The sequence below is a fragment of the Penicillium waksmanii genome (genome assembly GCF_028829765.1).
Source record: "Penicillium waksmanii strain IBT 27052 chromosome Unknown utg000008l:1.0-5622682.0:1.0-5626561.0, whole genome shotgun sequence".
NCBI classification, from domain to species: Eukaryota; Fungi; Ascomycota; class Eurotiomycetes; order Eurotiales; family Aspergillaceae; genus Penicillium; species Penicillium waksmanii.
In genome coordinates this window covers 2,217,293-2,236,358 of record NW_026643254.1, presented here as the reverse complement: position 1 = coordinate 2,236,358, position 19,066 = coordinate 2,217,293, and the positions used below count along the sequence as shown (strand labels likewise).

Here is a 19,066-nt window from a genome sequence, read left to right as displayed (position 1 = left end):
TTTCGTCACTGTGTCATGTCCAGCCTTTCTCTCTTATAGTCCCGCTATACCGACGGATGTGATGTCAAGTGCCCGGGAGTCACTTTGTTCAGAATAAACAATATACTATCCTAGTAATTAAACCCCCCTACATAGGAAATTGGGCCCCAGGGGTCGCACAGGAAGGACTCACTTTGCTCTATCGAGTCAATTTTATAGTGAGAATTTGATGGTACATCAGTGATTTGAATGCCAAATGGGGCATATATTCATCTACTATGTCAAGTCTAGACATAAATTACTCCTTGTTTCCGACCAGTAAAACCCAAACTCCATTCTCCATTGCAAAAATGCCAAAAAGAGGAGAATTTTAAAAGATAATATGCCGCTCGTCCCGGTAAATATCGCGTAAAATCTTTAGCTGCGTCACCGACATCGAATCGGGCAGAGCACTGGGTAAATCGATAATAGCCCGGTGAAGAATGTATACACCGAACTGGCCCCAGAAACCGATAATGCGATCGCCCGAGTTGTACAGCATCGACTTGATAAGCATGACATGGGTATCTGTGATCTCGGCCGGAGGGATGGAGAGGAGTTTCCGGATAGAGGACCAAAAGATGGTATTCGGGAACGGATTCTGACGCTGCGCTTTGCCAAAGTTGCGCAGTGTGATAGCAGCAAATCCACCGCCTACGGCAGTCATTCGGTCTAGATGTTGCTGTTCGCCGATGTGTTTGCCTAATTCTCTTCGCCAGCCAAGCGCGTCTCGGCCAGCTTCGGTATTGGGGTTGCCGTTGAAGCCCCACAGGGCTGGGCAGATGAAGCGGATCTTTGCCCAGAGGATGTCGGACATGTGGATCCCGTTGTACATGAAGTTTTGCATTGAAAAGATCTGGGCGGCGATGATGCCGATTGGTTCGGCGTGGGCGGGGTGGAGGGATGCTTCGTTGATGAGGCCGGAGATGAGCTTTTTGGAGAGGATGTGGAGGCCGTAGATTAGGAGGGCGGGGACTGGTTGTTCTGTCTGGGCGATATTTTCGGGAGGGAATGCGAGGAATTGTCGTACGTCGACTGTGGGTTCTGGGACGGTGAGAGCTTGTTCAAGCTCGATGCGAATGTCCTGGGTCTAGGAGGTTGAATGAGTTAGCATTTTACAAAAGATGTACACGTAGAGGGGGGGGGAGGGGGTCCGAATTGCGTACCTGTTTCTTGTTCGTACCCTTTCCATCACGAAGTTGACCAACACACTTGGTAATGTTACGACGCATTAAACCAGCACTCTTCTTGAACGCGGGATTCTGCTTGCCATAGTCATCGAGCAGCCACTTGCGGAACTTCTTCAGATCTTGATGCAACTGAATATATCGCTCATGCACCTTAACCTCTTCGGGGGTGAGTGTGCTACCACCGAGTTTCTTCTGCTGTTGAGCTTGTTGCTGAGCTTGCGCCTCACGCTCAGCCTCTTCCTTGGCTTTCTGGGCATCTTCAGCTTCCTTGCGCTTAGCAGCTTCTATCCGGTCGCGCTCTTGGCGTTCTTTCAGTGCTTTCTCTTCGGCTGCAGCTTTGCGAGCTTTCTCGGCCTCTTCCGCGGCCTTTTTCTCAGCGGCTAATTTGGCTTGTCGTTGAGCTTCAGCCCGGGCGGCTTCTTCTTGCTCTCGACGAAGTTTCTCGGCCCTTTCACGCTCAATGCGCTCTTGTTCCTTGCGTGTTGCTTCTTCCTTTCGTCGGCGCTCTTGTTCTTCGGCGCGGACATACTCTTGTAAGGTCTCTTCGGCTTCCTGGCGGACTTGTTCGTGGTAGGCGGCGGCTTCATCGAGGGCGGCTGTGTGGACGGCTTCGCGTTCGCGGTCGACTCGGTCCAGATTTTCATAATAGGAGTTTAATTCGTATTCTTTGACCTTCTTCAGGTCTTCGTTGAAAAGTCTCACGTTCTCGAACTCGCGGGCTAGTTCGAGGACGAGTTGTTTGGATGGACTGTCCAAGGGTGGGACATGGATCTTTGGTCGCGTCATGGTAGTGTTTTCAAAGCTCGGAGTGAATATGAGAGGTGTGGGAAGGGTCGCTGGAGCGGAGTCTTGAGCCTCAAGGGCGCGGGTGGGGAGGGGGAGTTGAAACACGCGGCGCAGAGGAGATGGGACGAATGGTGGAGGGAGCGGCGGAAAGAGGTGCGGGCTAGCTTGGGGAGGGGATAATGTTCAAGGCGAGAAGAGAGACACGCAGGACATGATCAATTGGTGCTGGAATGGTGAATGGTGGTGATCGTGTGGGTGTGGTCGAGAAGTTTGGGAGTTGTCGCAGCTGTCGGGGCTCCGAGTCAAATTGCCCAGCCACGTGGGTGAAGGAGCGACGAGTGGCCCGATGGGTTACCAACGATGGTATCAAAGGAAATGTAAAGTCACCAAATGAATAAGGACAGGAGGGAAGCTACCACGAGTAAGAGGAGTATAGAGGCATAGCCATAGCCAACAAGGTCCAAAAGGGTAAACTGATACTGATAGAGACAAAATAAAATACATGAGTCAGCAAGACCCACCACCAAGTTTGGTTCTTCTTTGCATCATTGTCATTGTGAGCATCATCCACTTTCTCCAGAGCTATAGCTCTGGATAGCTATACCTAGCTATGGTTAGTGATAGTTTACTATTAGATATATATGACTGTACAACTTTCCAGCTGCCTAGGGCTGCTATTCATTATTCCTGATCCAGTACAGCCTGTATCAACTGGTCTTGTCGCAGCCACTCGGACTATTCCCTTAGCGCGAGCCTGTTGCTCCAGCTTAAATGGCCCTAACGCCGCAGACTTGTCACCCAATTGTCTTTGATTAGCTGAACTCCATAATTGAGAGACATAATTCCGGAATCTCATATCTCATAAGAGAAGTAGAATTTCCGGCTTTGGGTTCTTCAGGATGGACATCCCCGATGCTGCATTGGGATAATGAAGAGGTGGGCAATGGAGATCATCCACCGCATCCGCCATTGGAGAGTGTTTGTGGCAGGTATGAACGTGTCCTGACGGGCGGGAGTGGTGTGAAAGTAAATTTGATTACGAGTAATGACCATACCATTTCCATACATACGTATCCCCCACACCCGCTTTGTATGGATCCCATCATCACCTTTTGTCTTCTCCTTTCCCCCCTCCTCGACTCCCCTTCTCTTCTTCCCCATCTCTCTCTCTCTACTCTCTCTCCCCCCCCCATCGTTCCTTCAGTTCGATTCGGTTGATGCTTGCATCCTCCGTCCTATCCCTCTTAACAGCTCTTGTTGTCATTCTCTTCGGGGACGTGCAACCAGTTCTACCCGTTTGCTAGAATTCCCGGCAATCCTCGCCGACCAGAGCTCTCCAAAGCTTCCTGTTTCGCCCTCTCGAGGCCCAACCCCGCCAGCTCTCGCCATTGAGTGACAATTTTGATTTCATCCCACACCTTTTTGTGCCTCGGTGTCGTCGCCGTGCGTTCCTCTGCACCGGAACGTCATCCGCCGCCTCGGTCCCTCAACTCCTAATCTTGAATCGAGCAAGTCTCGTTCCTTTCATTCGGTTCGAAGGATTTCCCCGTCCCAGGTGCTTTGAGCGTACAATTGACTTCAACTGTCCGTTGCGCTCTCGACACTCTGACCGCCGACTTCCTTTTCACCGCTTCATTGGCCTCTGGCAAATTTCATCTCACGTTGGAACTAAGCGCAGACGTCATTTTGGAATGCTAGGGCTCCGAGCTTGTCATTAGTTTCTCTTCCAGGTAAGGGCTTTCTTTTTTCGGTGTTTTGGACTTCACGCAGTCCCATCTACCCATCTCCAATGAACAAATGACTTGCGTGATGCCCTCGTTGGCTGCCCATCGCCCCTCCCTGTTCATCCCCTCCTCCTCTCCCCCTCTCCCACATCTCCCCAAACAATCACTTCCACTCCTTAAACTTGTTTGCTTGTTTGGACTCTTGCCCAGCCGTGGAACTCGATCATCGTAACTGCCAACTTCATACACTTCCCCTACCTGGCGCCTTCTGTTGTTGATTCCCATTCACACCACCGGCCCATCCATCCCTCTCCCGCCTTTACCGTCCCCATTTGTTTTCATCCCGGAATCTCTTTCGCCATAACTGACCCACTCGTTTCTCTATCACTACAGTTCATCACCATCCTTGTGTTGAATCTTCGTACTTCGAACATACTCAACCCATCTGCGATCGGTTTGCGATCTAAATAACTCGGTTCGATTGCCTTTGGAGGCAACGCCAGTCTCTCCTGAATCCGGATCCTCTCCGACACTTCGCATTTTACAAACTTCAATAATCGCCGTCTTCATCTAAGGATCATGGATCAACAAGGCGGCCAGTCCGGGGTGCCAGGCCCCGGTGGACGCAAGCTCCATATTGCTCACCGGAGAAGTCCCTCTGAGCTGACTCCTTTGATGAGTATGTCCTCCACCTCCTGATCGAGAGTTGTGGTTGCACCTCGACTAACCACCTCCGGTGTTTTTAGTGGAACAATTGGCCATTCAACAACAGATCGAGCTGCTTCAGCAGCAACAGCAGCAAATTGCAGCTACACACCAACAATACGTAAACATGGGACTGTTGCAGCCTCAACAGCTGGGCCAGGTTAACGCTTTCCAACAGGGTGGCAACATGGGTGGTGTGAACCCCCAGGTCAACGCCTTCCAATTTCCGCAGCAACAGCAACAGGGACAACAACTGAATGTTCCCATGAACCAGCCCGCTCAACACTCGCACCGCCGTAACCAATCCGCCCTTCCGGGTCTCCCTATGGGCCCACCTCCTGCCCCGTCCTCCGGAGCTTCTGGTTATGCCGACTTCCAGCAACAAGGACAGAACCAGAAGCCTGAGAATAACAACCACGGCCGCGGTCGCGGAGGTCCCCCTGGCGGTGGCCACCAACGTCGTCACTCCCTTGCTCTGCCCGAAGCTAAGAAGGCGGCTGAGCTTGCTCAGCAAAAGAGAACTGCTTCTGGCTTCCAGTTCCCCGCTCCTTCCCCCGGTGGAGCCACATCAGAGAACCAGGCCACACCAGACGATAATCCTGGCTCCAGCACCTCCCCAGCACCCCAAGGTCTTGGTATGCAGCGAGCCGGAAACATGCGAGCTAGCGGCCATGGCCGGAGCCAGTCCATGGCTATCGGTGGCAACCGAGGTTCCATCTCAGGCCGTGGTGCAGGTGGTTTCCAGTTCCCAGCACCCAGCGATGGCGGCACCGCTGATAACCAGCGCCGAGGCAGTCAGCCCGGCGGCCACGCTCGTTCGGGATCCCGTAACTTTGATGGCAACTGGCGCCAGCCCAACAACCAGAACCAGGGTCAAGACCAGCAGAAGTCCTTCGGCCAGCAGCAGCAACAGCAGCAGCAGCAACAAGGTGGTTTCCAGCCTGGTCACCGCTCGCGGGGCTCCGTGAACCAGTCGATGGGATCCATCGGCCAGTTCCAATACCCTGGCCAGCCCCAGCTTCTCCAGCTGCCACAGGGCATGGTCATGGCACCACCTATGTTCGCCGGCAACCAGCAACTGAACCCGATCCAACTTGCCCAGCTCCAGGCTATTCAGCAACAGCAGCAAAACGGACAGGGCCTGGGCGGTCTTCAGGCTAGCCAGCACGCACCCCCTCAGCTGTCTGTTCAGCAGCAACAGCAGCAGCAGCAACAACAGCGCAAGACGCTTTTCACTCCTTATCTGCCGCAGGCTAACCTGCCCGCACTCATCAGCAATGGCCAGCTTGTTGCCGGTGTTCTCCGTGTTAACAAGAAGAACCGCTCGGACGCCTACGTGACTAGTACGGACTTGGATGCTGACATTTTCATTTGTGGCAGCAAGGACCGTAACCGTGCTCTGGAGGGTGATTTTGTCGCCATTGAGCTTCTGGATGTTGATGAGGTCTGGTCTCAAAAGAAGGAGAAAGAGGAAAGAAGAAGAAGCGTAAGGATATCACCGACGCTCGTTCCGGCAGCAATGCCGGAAACGACAAGCTGGGTCGATCCGACTCCAACAACGAGAAGCAAGAGATTGGTCCGGATGGAAGCATCCGTCGTCGTGGCAGTCTGCGTCAGCGCCCTACCCAGAAGAAGAACGACGATGTTGAAGTCGAAGGACAGAGTCTTCTCCTTGTTGAGGAGGACGAGATCAGCGATGAGCAAAAACCTCTCTATGCAGGCCATGTTGTTGCAGTTGTCGAGCGTATTGCCGGCCAGATGTTCTCTGGGACTCTGGGCCTGCTGCGTCCTAGCAGCCAGGCGACCAAGGAGAAGCAAGAAGCTGAGCGACAGGCCAGAGATGGTGCCCACGGTCGCCACCAGGATCGTCACCAAGACAAACCCAAGATTGTCTGGTTCAAGCCCACCGACAAGCGTGTGCCCTTGATCGCTATTCCCACTGAGCAGGCTCCCCGCGACTTCGTTGAGAAGCACCAGGACTACGCCAACCGCATTTTTGTTGCCTCCATCAAGCGTTGGCCCATCACATCTCTTCACCCCTTCGGTACTCTCGTCGAGCAGCTCGGAGAAATGGGTGACCTGCGGGTTGAAACTGATGCCCTGCTCCGTGACAACAACTTTGGCTCCGACGACTTCTCCGACGCCGTCATCAAGAGCATTGGCTGGGAAGATTGGACTGTTGCCAACGAGGGCGAAGCCCTGGCATCCCGGCGTGATTTCCGTGAAGAGACCACCTTCACCATCGACCCAGAGAACACCAAGTCCCTTGAAGATGCCTTCCACGTCAAGAAGCTTGCTGATGGCAAGGTTGAAATTGGTGTCCACGTTTCTGACATCGCCCACTTCGTCAAGGGTAACTCTCTTGTGGACCGCGAGGCCAAGAAGCGAGGCACTGCAGTGTACCTGGTGGACCGTGTTATGAACATGCTCCCTCCCCGTGTCTCCAATGAGCTTTGCTCTCTTGTTCCCGGCGAGGATCGCCTGACAGTCAGTGTGGTCTTCCAAGCCAACCTTGAAACCGGCGCCATTGATGACGACGTCTGGATCGGCAAGGGTATTGTTAAGAGTGCAGGCCGTCTCAGCTACGAGGCTGCCAACTCGGTCATCACTGGCAAGTCTAGCATGACCGGTACTGATGTATCTCCCGAGAACATTCAACTCCTGAGCACTGTTGCGAACAAGTTCCGGGATTCCCGTTTCGGAAACCGTGTCGCAGACGTTCCTCTACTGCGTCTGATCCAGCAGCTTGACGATGAGAACGTGCCTGTTGAATTTAACATTTTCGACTCCAGCCCGGCCCATGAACTGGTCGAGGAGCTGAGTCGCCAGGCCAACTACTTTGTCGCGCGTAAGCTATCCGACGCCCTGCCCGACAAGGCCTTCCTGCGCCGCCAGCCGTCCCCCAACTCTCGTCGCCTCACTTTGTTTGTTGAGAGAATGAACCGCCTCGGATACAAATTTGACTCTTCTAGCAGTGGAAGCCTGCAGAGCGCTTTGTGCAATGTCTCCGATGTGGACATCCGTAAGGTATGTAGATGGATCGCTACCAAATCCAGACCTGGGAACATTTACTAACAATCTTCCTCTAGGGAATGGAAACACTCCTTACCAAGGCCATGCAACGTGCCAAGTACTTCGTTGGATCCGGCCCTGCCGATGAGCAGCGTCAGCACTACACCTTCAACGTGCCCGTTTACACTCACTTTACCAACCCATCTCGTCGCTATGCCGATGTTCTCGTGCACCGTCAGCTTGAGGCTGTCCTGTCAGAGGGCGCCATTGAGTTCACTGATGATATAGAGTCACTGAACAAGACTGCCGATCTGTGCAACAACAAGAAGGACTCGGCTCACAACGCGCAGGAGCAGAGCGTTCACATCGAAGCTTGCCGCAACATGGACAAGAAAGTTCGTGAGATCGGCGGTGACCTTATCAGCGAGGGTATTGTTCTTTGTGTCTACGAGTCTGCCTTTGATGTTCTGATCCCCGAGTATGGCTTCGAGAAGCGAGTGCATTGTGATCAGTTGCCTCTCAAGAAGGCCGAGTTCCGCAAGGACTCGCGCGTGCTCGAACTCTACTGGGAGAAGGGTGTTCCTTCTTCTGCTTACATTCCCGAGGATGAGCGCCCCAAGCCTGCTAACTCTCGCGCTGCTCAAGCGGCTGCTGCGGCACGTGAGGCGGAGGCTGCCAAGGAGCGTGCCCGTGAGCGCGACGAGGCCATGCGTAAGCAGACGGAGACTGGTACCATGTCTGCGGACGATGTTGATGCTCTCTTCGATGACGACGAAGAGGATGTCGACGAGGTGACTGAACAAGTTGCTGGTGTCTCTCTGAGCTCGACTGACCGGTCGACCCAGAGCATGCCTCCGTCGCCTACTCGCAACGGCCACCACCAGCAGGGACCTCACCGCACTCGCTCCGATCCTAAGATCGCTTCGAGCACCAGCGATGCTCCTGAGAACAAGCTCACCAACAAGGAGAAATATCTGAAGCTGTTCAAGCTGAGAGAGGAGGACGGAGAGTTCATCCAGGACGTCACTGAGATGACTCGCGTTCCCATCATCCTGAAGACTGACCTGAGCAAGAGCCCGCCGTAAGCTTCCCCCACCATGATCCCCCACATAGAACCTCACTGACCGATTTTCTAGATGCCTTACTGTTCGGTCTGTCAACCCTTACGCCCTGTAAGGATCGTCTCATAGGTGGTTTATATTCTCCTTGGGAAATATTATTGCATGCGTATCCTGCAGATTTTCGGGGCTGTCGTCGAATCCCTGTGCTTTCGCAGACTGGTTTGATTGACCATACCCACGAACATAATCCTCACCCCTAGGCGCGGATCGAACATATCATTATCAAAGACTTTCTTGTCTCTTGGTACCCCCCTATTATTCTCTTTGATCGGTGGCTATTCCATTCCAATCAATGACCTCAATTCCCTCTTCCCCCAATGTTCGAACGTCCCCCGGGGCTCGTATACTTATTTTTTTGTTATATGCTGTGCAGCGGTTGTTTGTCTTTTTGTGAGCTTTTCAAATCTTCAGGAGAGAGAAAAAGGAAGAGAAAGTATCCCATGCTTGAGCTTGAGCTTGTGTCTTGGTCTTTCTTTTACCCAATCTATGTCGTCGTGATGGTCATTGATTGATTGCTGGAGAGAGATTCGAGGGGAAAGATTGTCGCTCGATAGTTTCCAGAGTGGAATTCAAGTAATCCAGGTATTTACATAGTTCTTTGGTGTTGGACCGCTACTAGTTAGTAGGCACCCGTAGTGCTTGTAGAGGCAGACTGAGTAGATGGTACTAGTAGTTAGTACTAGCTTCTGGGCGTCTGAGCAGGGTTTCGATTCAAAATTTGAAAACAGATTCTCGTGCTTGATTAGTTCCGAGAGTACATAGTAAAAACATTCCAGGTTGGCATCAAAAAGGCCTTTCCAGGTTTAACCAATGACCGTGACACCTGTAAGAACTTGAGGCCCACACTTCCCAATTTCAAGGTTCAAGATAGCCTCGAACCCCATTACCACTTAGTGCTGTTGCTATCCACAAGAATACAGGGCATACAAAACTTCAGAACAGCCAAATGCAAAACAAAATACTAGTAGCAACTGGGCAGAGATCGCTTGAATAAATAAATTTCATATTTCAGTTCCTTCCTAACTCCAAACGAAAATGCAGATCTAAATGTCTCAAACATATTGCGGCACGACCATTGGGTATCAGATTAAAATCACATTCAGGTCACACCATCCATCCATCCATTCCAGCCGCAGAAAACAAAACAAAACAAATAAAAAGAAGCAAGGCCGACGGGAGAATTTAAGCAAAAATCCCATCTTACAAGACAAGAAATATCCACCAGATTACTCCTTGAAAGCATTGTTAAAGGATGCATGCACAGCATCTAAAGTCGCCTCACACCGATCCTGGGCTTCGCCTTCTGTACACCTTTTCGAGCACCCGAAGGAACCTTTTTCATGACCTTTGACTGTGTCGGAGCTGCGAGTGTTGAAATGGGGTGCATTGCACTGGCTGTATTGGGGGTTGAAAGAGGTTCTATTTCACCAGCACCACGGTGCGGGCTGGGTAGTTCTTGAACACTGCGCGACATTCCGGGACCAGCCGTTCCGAAACGAGTTGAGAAATCGGACAAAGTGCGGTCTGGCACGTCCTCGTAGATTTGCATGTCGTCTGTAAGTCGGAAGGGAGGGATTGTTTGGGGGGTGGTTGTGGCTGATAGGGCTTGTTTGCCGAGGAAAATGCGTTTGGGGGATTTGCGAGGGGAGCGGGAGCGGGAGCGTGTGTTTGGATGATGGGTATTATTTGCGGTAATATTTTGTTCGGAGCTTGATGAGTGGTGGTTATGTTGGTCTTGGTCGTCGTCTGTGTCGATGATCATCATCTCTGTGTCTTGGTCGTCGGGGTACGGTATTGAGAGGACGGAGAGAGGCCGTTTGCCTAGGGCTTTGCGGGGGCTTGGTGGGGTGAGATTTTGTCGAATTGGTGTTGGGGAGAGGGAAGGGTTGTTTTCTTTGCTTGCGCTGGCTGGGTCTTCGTTTTCGCTGTCGCTCATGTTTTCGTCCTGAGGGGGGGTTTGGAGCCGGAGCTGGAGCTGGAGCTGTGGGTTGTTGGTTGGTGGGAGGGGCAGTGGGAGCTCTGCGGGTGGGTTTCATTGTCGTTCCGGTGTTCAGACGAGGTTGCTTGCGTGGACGTGGGTGGGCTGTTGTCTCCTTTTCCTCTTTCTTCTCCTCCTCGGAAATGGAGTCCAGGTCTTCGCCTCTGTATTTTGCCTCACGGACGGCGGTTGCATAGTTCGGTGGAACGGGGGCGTGAATGGAGGTCATCAGTTTAGCTTGGTGTGCGAAGGTTAGAAAGTCTTCTCGCAGAAGAGCTCCTGCGCTGGAATTGAGGGCGGAGTCTGGGTTTGGGTTGATGAGAAGGCATGAGATTGTCTAGCGGGAAGAAGTTAGTACAAACATCATGGTACATCGGAACAAATGAAGTTTTTGACTAAACCACTTACCACAAGGACGTCACGGAGGGTCAGTTTTGACTGCCAGTCCCGTTTCAATGTGTCCACGCATACTGCGCCGGTGTTCTCTTCGACATTGGGGTGCCAGATTTTGGTTCGAAAGGTCGCCTTGGGAGGGCTCTTGGGGTAGTCTGCCGGCATCTTGAGATGTAATCGCCACAGACCCTGCGCATATGGAGTACCTGCCGGTCCGGCCAGAAGGATATTGAGTTGTGACAGGTCATCGGCGAAATGGCCGTCATCTGGTGGCAACATGTAGTACGGCGGAAGCTCGTTGTGGAGGGCGGCATGGTCTGCGGCCAACCGGCGGAAGTTGGAAGGCTGAAGAGGATTGTTAGAGAAGGGGGCATAGGGTGCACTGAAGGAACACTAGAGAACTTACCATAACGAGTCTGAAGTTGCGACTGATGATGCTGCGACTGCGATGACGATGTTGGCTGATAACAACAAACAGAGGAGTTGCTTCAACGACGGGTTTGGGGCCAGGCCGCTAGTCCCCTTTGGGATCACGTGTGAGGGCGACGCGACGCGTTTCAATTAAGACCCAATTAGGAAGGTGCGACTGGATGCACTACGGATTTCTCTGCTCGACACTGCAATTCTGTCTTGGGACACTTGCTACTACTAGTAGTACTACTACGCAGTAGTTATTGCACAGTATTGCACTTTTTTGTACTCTTGTACCGCGTATTGACGATCAATTAGGACCTCACGAGCCACACTCGACAGGGCTGAGTGGAGACATCACATTCCACATGAAGTGGATCTATCTAGTTGATCGGCGGAGATGAGTTCTCGCCCAGTGCATTGCATGGTTAACATTGCAGGAATAAAGTTAGATGTAGCAGGTGGACGTATCTCCTGCAATGTACAATACCCTGATAGCTGACTCTACATCTAGTTCAGATCGATCACCCAGGGGAAATTGTCATCGATTGTCACCAATCTTCTCATATTGACCTCGAATTAAGCTAATCATAACCTCGAAACCATCCATGAATGTAAAAGAGTAGGAGCAGGAGGTAGAGTAGAAGATGCAAACACCATGAATATGCCATCACATTCACTGCTTGATAAAAAAAATATCAAAATCAAAATCACAAAAAAACAAACCAGGGCCCAGTGATGATGGAATTACATGTCCCCCAAAATTAATAAGTGTCAAAGGAAAGGAAGAAAAGAATTATCTCGCTTGCATTTTCATATCCCTCGTCTCGACCCGGGTACAGGAATAAGCACTATACCCCAGTCGAGTCCGCCATTCAAATATCTCCTAGCATAGCTACAGATGTGTAACTCGCTTACAGAGCGAAAGCAGCCAGGGCAGCACCGGCAATGAGGCCGAGAGCGGGGCCAGCAGTAGCAGCGGCACCGGTGGAGGCGGAGGTAGTGCCGGTCTGGGTGCCAGTGGCAGTGCCGGAGGAGGAGGAGTCAGTCGAGTCGGTGGAGGTATCGGTGGAGGTACCAGTGGCAGTGGACGACTTGGTGCGAGTGCTGGTGGTCAGGCTCTTGCTGCCACTGCCAGAGGCAGAGGCAGATCCAGAGCCGGTGGCCGAGCCGTGAGCTGAGGAGCCGGTACCAGTAGCAGTGGTAGCAGTGCCAGTGGCAGTGGCACTGCCAGTCTGGCCAGGGTAACCAGAGGCACCAGAGGGCTCGGAGGTCAGACCAGCGGGGATGCTGGCAGCGGGCTCCTGGGAGGTAACGGCGGCTGCCTGGGAGGTGACGACGTCAGGCTGGCCGGTCACAACTCCGTTGGAGTTGGTCTCGGTCAGATACTGAGTGGCAGGGTTGCTCTATTAGCTCTGAAGTTAGAGGATGGACTCGACAAGGTTGGTTGATGTTGATAATGAGTCCTGAGTGGATACTTACCTGGGCAACAGCACCCTGGAGGGCGAGAGCAGAGAGAGTAGCGAAGACGACGGAGTAACGCATTGTGAAGGTGATTAAGTCAACAAGTAACGAGTGTTGAGTAGAGTAAACGGAGTGAACGACCGTGGGGTGGAAGTGGAAATGGGAAGTGAGATGGAGATGAAAGGGCAAGTTAGGGTAAGAAAACAAAAACAAGAGCGGGTGGCCAGGAGACACGACATGGTCTTATATGCCAGCCCCCATCGGCCCTGAAATGGCTTCAGCTTTGGCCAGTCACTCTCGAATGGACCAGTCAGCATGCAGACTCCAGTCTGGCTGCAGTTCTAGTGCGGCGCTGGATCTGCAAGGTCGGCACCGGCTGCTATTTTGGTTTGGACCGGGGGTCACACCGGCTGCCTGCCGTGCTGCCTCGATACGTAAGCCGTTGAGAATTGAGTACATACAATACTCGTATCTGCTGTTGTTTCCTTTGATTCTCTCACGACCCGTCGATTCTGCTCTGGATTACGGGGTTTGGCTTCCAAGTTTAGCATCGCCCCACCCGTCATCTATTCGCGGGACCCGAGCCTAGTGGCGTTGTTAGGTCAAAAGTACAACACAATCCTGCCGAACCCAGCTAGAAAAACAAGAAATGGCGTGGCAGTGTGGCAATGCCTCCTCTACACCCTCCCCGGAGACCCTTCGGCCTAATCCAGGGTCACTGTGACCCTGGATGTTGCGTTGTTGACTTGTATCATCTGGGGTAACTATACGGTACCCTCTTGAGTGGACCGCGTGGAGGCATACGAATCTCGGGCTTCGCCAGCCACTCACCATCGACCCACAGACCGATGATCCAAACATTTGGCTTCCTCGGTCCCAAGTCCGATTTTCCAGCTGTTAGAGGCTAGACCTATTCTCGATTTTCAGTGGCGCGGGTGAGACAAACGAGGCCACTCTCCCGTCTCCAGCGATCAGCACCTGAGACATCACATTGTCCATTCTTGTTTTTTTATTAGCACTTACATGCTCATACGTAGAGTTTTCTTTTGCTGTTGCTGCCTTTTGCGATGTCGCGATCGACGGAGAAAGGATCGCCTGCATCTTTCACCTGACTCAGGCGGGATGGCGTTTGATTATTGCAATATTGTGTCGACCCTGCCGCAATATGTAAGGCTGTCCCTTTCTTCAAGGTTCTTTTGTCTTCGACAGAACTCCACCACTTGCTACCCTACTGACTTTTCTCCGCTCATAAGGCATGGATCGACATCGATGTGTCTTGGAGAAAGACAACGCCAACCTATTAATATACCTAGCCTATACATGCTCGTCATGCGTTTCTCAAAGTTTCATGCATTCATCGCGAGACCCTAGTCCATTATTCTTAAGTGTCGCTCTGTCTCTCCTGCGTAAATATCCAAATAGTTTCAAAACACGCCTTAGAACCTTAAGCCCCCACCCAATGTCCAGTCTGTTTGATTCTCCGCACCGCCTTCCTTAAATCCTCCATGTAAATATCATGCTGCCGCTGCTTGATACTCTGCGGGATCCACGGGTACATGATTCGCGTAGACGCCACAAACGCCTGATAAGCAATCCGGCTCGCGGGAGTGGGTTGAAGATCATATTCCTGCGCCAGACGCTCCGGCAGCCAGTTGACCGTGATAATCCGCGCTAGTGGCATAGATGCAGCCACACTGAGCGGGAGGTTGATTGGATACATCAAGTCCCGACTCAACTTGCGCGCCATATCAGTGACCTCTAACGTGGCGATATTATGATCCCAATAAGCCCAGAACTCGGCCAGAGTGGCCGGCCACATTTCTGGCGGCATGCGAAGCGACGTGCCGAAGATAGCCGACTCTTTGAGCAGAACGTCCATCTCGGTGTCGGACATCTTGCCGAAAAAGGCTTCGCGGACTAGGATGATGCCGAAGAAGAGAGTCGCTGCCGTCCACTTGTGTAGCTCGGGGTCATTTGCGTCGTAGTCATCGCCCTTGACGCGGGCGTGGTACTTGTGGATGACGGAGAAAATGGCATTCTTTTCTTCGGGGGGTTCCGCATACAGCGGCGTTGAGGAATCGCGCGGTGTTGCGGAGGCGTTGGGGGATCCGGGTTGCGAAACTAGAGTGCTTATAGCTACCCTTGGCGAGGGCGGGGTGAGCGAACTGGCATAAGATGGCTACCTGTCCACCTAGTAAATAGATGTCGTTCTCCACAACGTTCCGGAGTTCCTTCGGTTCTGTGATGGTTTGGAAGACGGGCGCGTCCGTGGCTTTCACTGGGGTCTCTTCATCGTTCGACATGGTTTTTCCTTTGTGCAATATTCTCAACGATCACTGCAATCTACGCCAGGCCTTTGCAGTTCATGCAAGGCGTACGTGTGGAGATATATCAGATCCTGTCAGTGGTGGAGCCGCGGACCGAGGATCGTGGGATGCTAGACTCGTCGAGTGAAAGGGTCTGGAGATCGTCTGCTGTTGGCTCTGCATATGAAGTTGACTTCCGCTATTTGGCATGAGCCTGAGCTTCTAAGGTTTTCCATGAGATAGACTCGGGGCTCCCCGTGATCCCCATCCACGCGAATCAATTTGAGGGGGCTTGCCCCCTCCTTCCACGGTTCCGGCTGTCACATGCTGGGGAAATGTATAAATCTGTCGATCACTGCATATTTTCACCAGGCACTAATTTTCTTTTCCGTCGGAAAGACTTTTATTCAAATATCATGACCGCAACTATTTGTGATTATGGCTCCAAACCTTCGAAGTTACCAGGTCTCCTAATTTAACCATAATTATGCCACAGCCTACTCAATACTACAGCGGATTATATCTCAATATCGAGTTACCAATCTTATTTCTTAAATATGGGTAAAACCATGAGCTTTCTCATACACTGAAGTAGCTTTATAATAGTTAGCCTGCTTAACTACGTGTTCATAAACTCTTCTATTACGGAGCGATCCCCTCTATCCTGTCTTTAATGCGTAGACAGCCTATTATTATGTAAACTACGCTATCTACTAGGGACCAACTGGCGGAGCAGCTGGGTAGTCGGTGATAGAGTTAAGTGACCGAAATATAGTTGAATTATTTCAAGTTGAGGTCTGAGGTACAATAAATTACGGAGCTCACAAGCCTAGGGTGAATTCCGAAGACCTGCTTCGTTATGATATGGTGGCGACCGTTCTCTCCTTTCATTTCCGATTCATTTAGCCTGAGTCTCCTGATCCGCCTCTTCTTTCCTCTCAAGTCAAATGGATACTTGATGTAACCAACCAGCATCTGTATGCTAAGTAGCTTTTACCAAACGAACCATCAAATCTGGCATTGGCTTCGCATAAAATGATTTGGCTGGCTCAAAGGTTTGGTCCGCATTATCCAAGAAAACCTGATAGTGGCTAAAAAGTGCGGCTGTTAAACATGCCAGCTCTAGTCTAGCAATAGACAAACATAACCCTGAGATCCACGTGTCATATTCCACAAATCTTAGGGTGCCTCAAAGTATTTCATACAGATATAGAATTATCTCTGGCGTACATAGCCGGTAAGGAATAGAGTGTGGCTTGCCGAGTCGGATATCTGGATATCCGCTCAACAACATTACTAAAGACTTATCCCAACCTGGTACTACTCTGCTGATGATCATTTACCACTCTCGGTTTGGAACTGCATTATAAGCTAGGTCAAAGGAACGAATCGACTCTCGGACACTAGTAACTAATTCAGCCGAAAACCTCTCATTCGTGGACGGATTTCGGGCTAATTTCATGGCGACATATTCAACCCCATACCCCGCAATCCTCGCATCCACCAGACACCACATGCTATGCCAAGGTGCATATCTATCTACTATCCTGGTAAAGTGTATATTTTTGTAAAATACGCTATTCCGGAGCGGAAGAGCGTTCATCCAAGATACGTATAAAGGAGCGGATCAGATGGCTACATCGAAATCCCATCTTAAGTGTCACAAATTGCAATGAAAATTAGTATGTTTGATAAATTGATTATATCATCTCTGTTATGCCTGGCTGCAGCAAGATATACCGACTCGGCTCGTGAGTCAGCGTTGAGAGTCACACTTCCAATATTCACAGTTCAAGGCGTGGCTTCGGATAACTCCTCGTCGGTTCGCGTTTTTCGAGGTGTCCCTTACGCCGAGCCTCCTCTTGGGGAGCTCCGTTTCCGACCTCCAGTAACCAAGAGACCTGTATCCGGTATCATCGATGCGACAAAATACAAGGATATTTGTCCTATCTGGAACCAGGGAGGCCCGAGTATTTATAGCGAGTATATTACTGGCGATCAGCCTTATCCGTACCTGGATCAAGGAGAAGATTGCCTTCATCTCAATATATGGACCCCTATCAATGCGACATACCACAGTAACTTAACAGTCATGATTTGGGTTCATGGTGGCGGGTATGTGTTTCTACCCAATAACTCGCATGACTAGAGCTAATAATTTTGCGAGTTAGGAATACCGGTGGTAACGCCGCCCAGCCCTTCAAGGAAGGAACTTTCATTGCTCAGAATCAAAACGTTATTGTAGTCTCTCTAGAGTAATCAACTTCCCATTTTCCTATTCTCTAAAATCGGGCAAATCGGGCATCATTTATTCGGCTAATATTGCGACTTCTTAGCTACCGACTGAACATTTTCGGTTATCCTGGCTATGTACCCGCGTTTGGGGGCAGAAATCTGAATCCTGGCCTGCTCGACATCCGAAAAGCTGTCGAATGGACCTATACTTATATTAAGTATTTTGGCGGGGATCCAGAGAGCATGGTTCTATTTGGGCAATCTGCGGGTGGAGCGAACGTTGATTACTACACCTACGCGTGGTCAACTGATCCCCTTGTAAAAGGATTCATTTCAGAAAGCGGCGTTGCAAGTTCATTCGGGAATTTTGATCTGCCTGGCAACAACTGGACCTATGTGGCCGACCACTTCAATTGCACCGGCAATCAAGATCAGCAGCTTAGCTGTCTCCAAGAAGTCCCGTGGAGAGACTTGATTGACCTCTCCTACTCCTATAACTCGACATTAAATGGCGGCAAAACACTGAGCTTTGGACCTCAGCCTGATAATCAAACGATTTTTAGCAATTACAAAGATCTCAGGCGACGTGGACAGTATGCGAAGGGTGTAAGTTCGAGTCGATTATTCTTGCTATACTGAAGCTAAGGTTAGAATAGGGCTATCTGACTGGTAACAACGCGAATGAGGGCGAGAGTCTTATCACGCCATTCTCCGAGACAAGCGGACCAAACCAGACCTTAGTTTACATTCAGTCCGATCTACTTTTCAATTGTGCAAGCAATTCATCAGCAACGTGAGCTGTTACTATCCACTGAATCCTTCAATCAGTACCTAACATCAATTCATAGTGAGCGCTCGGAGAATGAAACTCCACAATGGAGATACTATTACCGTGGGGTGTGGCCAAACCAAAATCCCTTCCCTTGGCTTGGGTCCTATCACTCAAGTAAGCAAACTTCACAAATATTGCGCACGGGTATTGACTGATTCTTGTCTCAGGTGAGATCCCTCAGATTTGGGGTACAGCGGAAACATGGGGAGGTAACAAGCTTGGTGGTCCCAACACCCCTGAAGAGGCAGCTTTTAGCCGCTACATCCAGAGAGCATGGGCAATCTTTGCGAAAGACCCCATGAATGGTCTCTCCACTTTAGGCTGGCCCAAATACAACGTGAACGAGGAAACGTTGATTCAGCTAGCGTATAATGGCTCAACGATTCCACAGTTCGTAAGCCCTATGGTGGCTGATCAGAACTGCACTTTGCCAGGACACTGTATGTTGAGATCTTATTTCTAGCGTGCAGGCCATTATTCACTAATAGAAATCTAGCGGCTTAATCATTGAAGAGTTGGTTGTTTATCGGATGGGTTCAGTTCATTATTATATTCAACATCTGAAAGGAAAGAATTTGTCAGCCAAACTTGAGTTTCGAAAGATTAAGATTGAGATCTACTAGGATGCTAGCAATAAAAAGGTTGGTAGCCTGAAGATTGGTCTCCGATGTCTCACCACATCATGCTGCTAGTATTTTCTCCAACCCACTCAGACTATGTTGATATGACAGAAGAGCTATTTCACATGATCTTCTAAACCTGCTGGAGCAATGCTGTATTCCTCCAAGCAAGATAGTCTCTCATTTGAGAAAGTTGCACTGGTACCCATTGATGTTATTAACACAATAATTTGGCAGCTTCTGAAACCCAGGCTTTTTCCTACCCGCGCAG

At 50.8% G+C, this 19,066-nt stretch overlaps 6 protein-coding genes across 6 annotated transcripts; 2 read left to right on the top strand and 4 right to left on the bottom strand.

Moving 5' to 3' along the window:
• Positions 1-349: 349 nt before the first annotated feature.
• Positions 350-1,994, bottom strand: N7481_009155 (putative RNA export mediator Gle1; the record flags this gene model as incomplete). Its single annotated transcript, XM_057268374.1, has 2 exons — positions 350-1,108; positions 1,185-1,994. The coding sequence occupies 2 exons, from the start codon at positions 1,992-1,994 to the stop codon at positions 350-352; spliced, it is 1,569 nt and encodes a 522-aa protein (XP_057119051.1).
• A 2,303-nt stretch (positions 1,995-4,297) lies between these two features.
• ssdA (mRNA-binding translational repressor SSD1) lies at positions 4,298-8,611 on the top strand (the record flags this gene model as incomplete). The annotated part of the gene is made up of 5 exons (XM_057268373.1): positions 4,298-4,397; positions 4,465-5,872; positions 5,941-7,450; positions 7,513-8,516; positions 8,572-8,611. The coding sequence occupies 5 exons, from the start codon at positions 4,298-4,300 to the stop codon at positions 8,609-8,611; spliced, it is 4,062 nt and encodes a 1,353-aa protein (XP_057119050.1).
• A 1,212-nt stretch (positions 8,612-9,823) lies between these two features.
• On the bottom strand, positions 9,824-11,336 carry N7481_009153 (putative ubiquitin conjugating enzyme E2; the record flags this gene model as incomplete). Its single annotated transcript, XM_057268372.1, has 4 exons — positions 9,824-10,575; positions 10,631-10,871; positions 10,943-11,272; positions 11,334-11,336. 4 exons carry the CDS (start codon positions 11,334-11,336, stop codon positions 9,824-9,826), a joined length of 1,326 nt encoding a protein of 441 aa, XP_057119049.1.
• A 916-nt stretch (positions 11,337-12,252) lies between these two features.
• On the bottom strand, positions 12,253-12,883 carry N7481_009152 (uncharacterized protein; the record flags this gene model as incomplete). Its single annotated transcript, XM_057268371.1, has 2 exons — positions 12,253-12,744; positions 12,821-12,883. 2 exons carry the CDS (start codon positions 12,881-12,883, stop codon positions 12,253-12,255), a joined length of 555 nt encoding a protein of 184 aa, XP_057119048.1.
• Positions 12,884-14,246: 1,363 nt separating this feature from the next.
• N7481_009151 (oxygenase MpaB family protein) lies at positions 14,247-15,105 on the bottom strand (the record flags this gene model as incomplete). The annotated part of the gene is made up of 2 exons (XM_057268370.1): positions 14,247-14,813; positions 14,866-15,105. The coding sequence occupies 2 exons, from the start codon at positions 15,103-15,105 to the stop codon at positions 14,247-14,249; spliced, it is 807 nt and encodes a 268-aa protein (XP_057119047.1).
• Positions 15,106-16,780: 1,675 nt separating this feature from the next.
• On the top strand, positions 16,781-18,679 carry N7481_009150 (uncharacterized protein; the record flags this gene model as incomplete). Its single annotated transcript, XM_057268369.1, has 8 exons — positions 16,781-16,790; positions 16,899-17,223; positions 17,280-17,363; positions 17,445-17,949; positions 18,000-18,136; positions 18,192-18,289; positions 18,343-18,615; positions 18,672-18,679. The coding sequence occupies 8 exons, from the start codon at positions 16,781-16,783 to the stop codon at positions 18,677-18,679; spliced, it is 1,440 nt and encodes a 479-aa protein (XP_057119046.1).
• Between the last annotated feature and the right edge of the window lie 387 nt (positions 18,680-19,066).